This window comes from Papilio xuthus, unplaced genomic scaffold (genome assembly GCF_000836235.2).
Source record: "Papilio xuthus unplaced genomic scaffold, Pxut_1.1 DF828744.1, whole genome shotgun sequence".
Taxonomy (NCBI): domain Eukaryota; kingdom Metazoa; phylum Arthropoda; class Insecta; order Lepidoptera; family Papilionidae; genus Papilio; species Papilio xuthus.
Genome location: NW_013529905.1, coordinates 112024 through 114723, shown reverse-complemented (window position 1 = coordinate 114723; position 2700 = coordinate 112024). Strand labels below are relative to the sequence as shown.

At 47.6% G+C, this 2700-nt stretch overlaps 1 protein-coding gene across 1 annotated transcript in view; it reads right to left on the bottom strand.

The window, feature by feature from the left end:
• Positions 1-340: 340 nt before the first annotated feature.
• LOC106128594 (alanine aminotransferase 1) overlaps positions 341-2700 on the bottom strand; it is a 4520-nt gene continuing 2160 nt past the window's right edge. The window contains exons 4-10 of the mRNA XM_013327056.1: positions 2154-2344; positions 1804-2006; positions 1579-1701; positions 1213-1419; positions 980-1123; positions 786-900; positions 341-577 (exon numbers count right to left, since the gene is read on the bottom strand). Coding sequence (XP_013182510.1) covers positions 402-577; positions 786-900; positions 980-1123; positions 1213-1419; positions 1579-1701; positions 1804-2006; positions 2154-2344 — 1159 coding nt within the window. The 3' untranslated portion in view covers positions 341-401. The remainder of the gene's footprint in view (positions 578-785; positions 901-979; positions 1124-1212; positions 1420-1578; positions 1702-1803; positions 2007-2153; positions 2345-2700) is intronic.

Sequence of the window (2700 nt, the reverse complement as noted above, 5' to 3'; positions counted from 1 at the left end):
TCGAATGGACCATGTACAGGAACCCAAAAAGCCCCGGGACCCTTGACAATAAATGATACAAAAAAGGTCGGGTGGATGAGTCATTTAATTAGCGTTAAGCGCAATCACAACAAAACAGTAAAATCAAACGCTAGCGTGCACTTAAATAGCGCAGCGCCATCTAGTTCTTTTAGAACGAAACTTATATTTTTATCAATATTGCACTTTTTATTTGCTCGTGAACACAACTTAAAACTCAAAGTAATGTACATACATAAGTTAGTTCAATCAGTTTCATTGTATTTATGAACCTAGTAAGTAAAATATCACAGTAAATAAATAACATATGTTACCTACATAACTATAAATATTATTAAAACATATTGAATATTAATTTAACATTATTATAAGAAAATAAGATATCAGCAGCCGGTGTCGGTGTGAGTAGTATCAGAGTGCTGGTGCAGGAAGTTGGCGTGGAAGCGTCGCACGGAGTCCATCATGTGCTGCAGCTGGTGGCGCGGGTGCAGGATGGTGGTGCGGAAGTGGTACGTGCCCGGCCGCTGACCGAACCCCGACCCCGGCACCACGCACACCCCTGACGCATACATAGCACACATTATAGTTTCTAACATTCATCCATTTATCTAAACTTTCGCATTTATATTGACAGTATTAAGGAAGATTTTTCTTTGCGAAATGTATAAAGTCAAATAACAAAAATGTCTTTAAGGTAATAAAATAATCTTTCTGATCTCCAATCGATCAGTTCATTAGGTAGCCTCAGTGTGAGGGTGTACACGCACCGGTTTCCTCCAAGAGGCGCAGGCAGTAGAACTCGTCGGGCGCGATGGACAGCGCGTGCGCCGCCCGCTGCGCCCTTTCCGGGATCTCAAAGCGCGGAAACGCGAACATTGATCCCTAAAACACGTCAATTTTACCCAGATCAGTATTTTATTTCACTCGATGCTTAAGATGCGGAGGGCGCGGTGCGACATACATCGATGGCGTTGCAGGAGTAGCCCGGGATGGAGTTGAAGGCACGATGTGCGGTGGCGGCGCGCTCGCGCAGCACGCGCCTGATGTCACGCCGCTCCGCCGCGAACTGCTCGTACGAAGCATCCCCGGGTTCGGGCGGCTTCATCTACGATGTGCAATACAAAACGTAAATAATTAATTACCTTCTTACCGCAATACCGAATCACCGATATGTGTGACGACGAATGAACTCACGACGCAGAGCAGCGCGGCCTGGCCAAGTACGGTGGGACACTGCATGAGCGCGCGCGCAGTGCGGTAGGCGGTCACCACATCGGGCTGTACGCGAACCAGCTCGAGCAGGCCGGCGCGCAGCCCGCACTCCGCCGCCCAGCCCTTGGAGCACGTCAACACGCTGCCCAGCTCCATGTCGCAGTAGGGCGCGCCCATCTCGTACATCACCTCAACCACACAATCGTACGTTAAAATAGCTAAAGATAGTTTAATAAATTTTATGTTTAGTTCAAATGAGCTAAATAAGCTCTTCTTACCTTCGTACCTACATGTAGTCCGTCGAGTAAAATAGATGAAGTAATAGAGGTGATCGATCATAATAGTAACCTTTTTGAATGAGTGGAAGGGCTTGGCGATGATGTTCTCCTGGTACACCTCGTCCGCCAGCAGGAACAGCCGGTGCTCGTGCGCGAACCGCACCACCTGCTCCATGTTCTCCCGCGTCAGCACCTGCAGCACTCACTTTCATTAACATATAATGACCTTAAGTTGGACAGCTACGGGCATTAAGCGCCCATAGTTGTTGTTTTCATGAGCCATGCTGTTTCTAACCTGTCCGGTTGGGTTGCCGGGGTTGATGACAACGAGCGCGCGCACGCGGCAAGTGGCACTGGCATCGCACAGAGCGCGGCGCAGCTCAGCCACATCGAGCGCCCATCCTCGCTCTTCGTCCAGGTAGTAATCCACCTGCTTCAGGCCCAGTTCCGCCAGCGCGCCCGAGAACAGTGGATACTGCGGGATCGGGATCATCACACCTGCGACAAACGTCGACATATCACTCCGTGTTACACAGTAAAATTTTGGACGGATTGCAGATTAATGCGCGCCTTGGCCATACTCGTATTAACGTCAACAAGTTAACTTCTAACTACTAGACACTGACTAGACAAGAAAGAAATCACCAGAAGGCTTTCCATTCACGTCCTCTAGGAACATGGTGAGGAGTGCCTTGATAAGGTCGGTAGCGCCCGATCCGAGATAGATGTCGTGTGCGCTGGCGGGGGCGCCGTCGCGCGCCGCCAGCCACTCCGCCGCGGCGCACCGCACGCTCCACAGGCCCGCACTCGGCGAGTACGCCCCCACTGACCGGCACCTGCAAGTGTTACCAACTACAATCGCAAACGTTTACACCAAGCTTTTATTTAACTCCTACTTAATAAACTGTTACTTTCTGAATATTATTTTTATTTATACATTAAAGATTAAACACTATTTTCTCTGTTAAAAATTGACTTCATTTTATATTTATTTCTATAATAAAACGTTTCACAATTAATCTAAAATTGAGATATTGTGCACATTTTTTAAAAAATATCGTCCAACCTAATGAACAATCCAGTAATTAATATGCTCTGAAATCCTACAAAGTGGGGGGCGTTCACTGATTATAACATAATAAATTAAAGCGCATAAATTATTACTAGGAGAGGGTGAGGTAGGTGCGGGGTG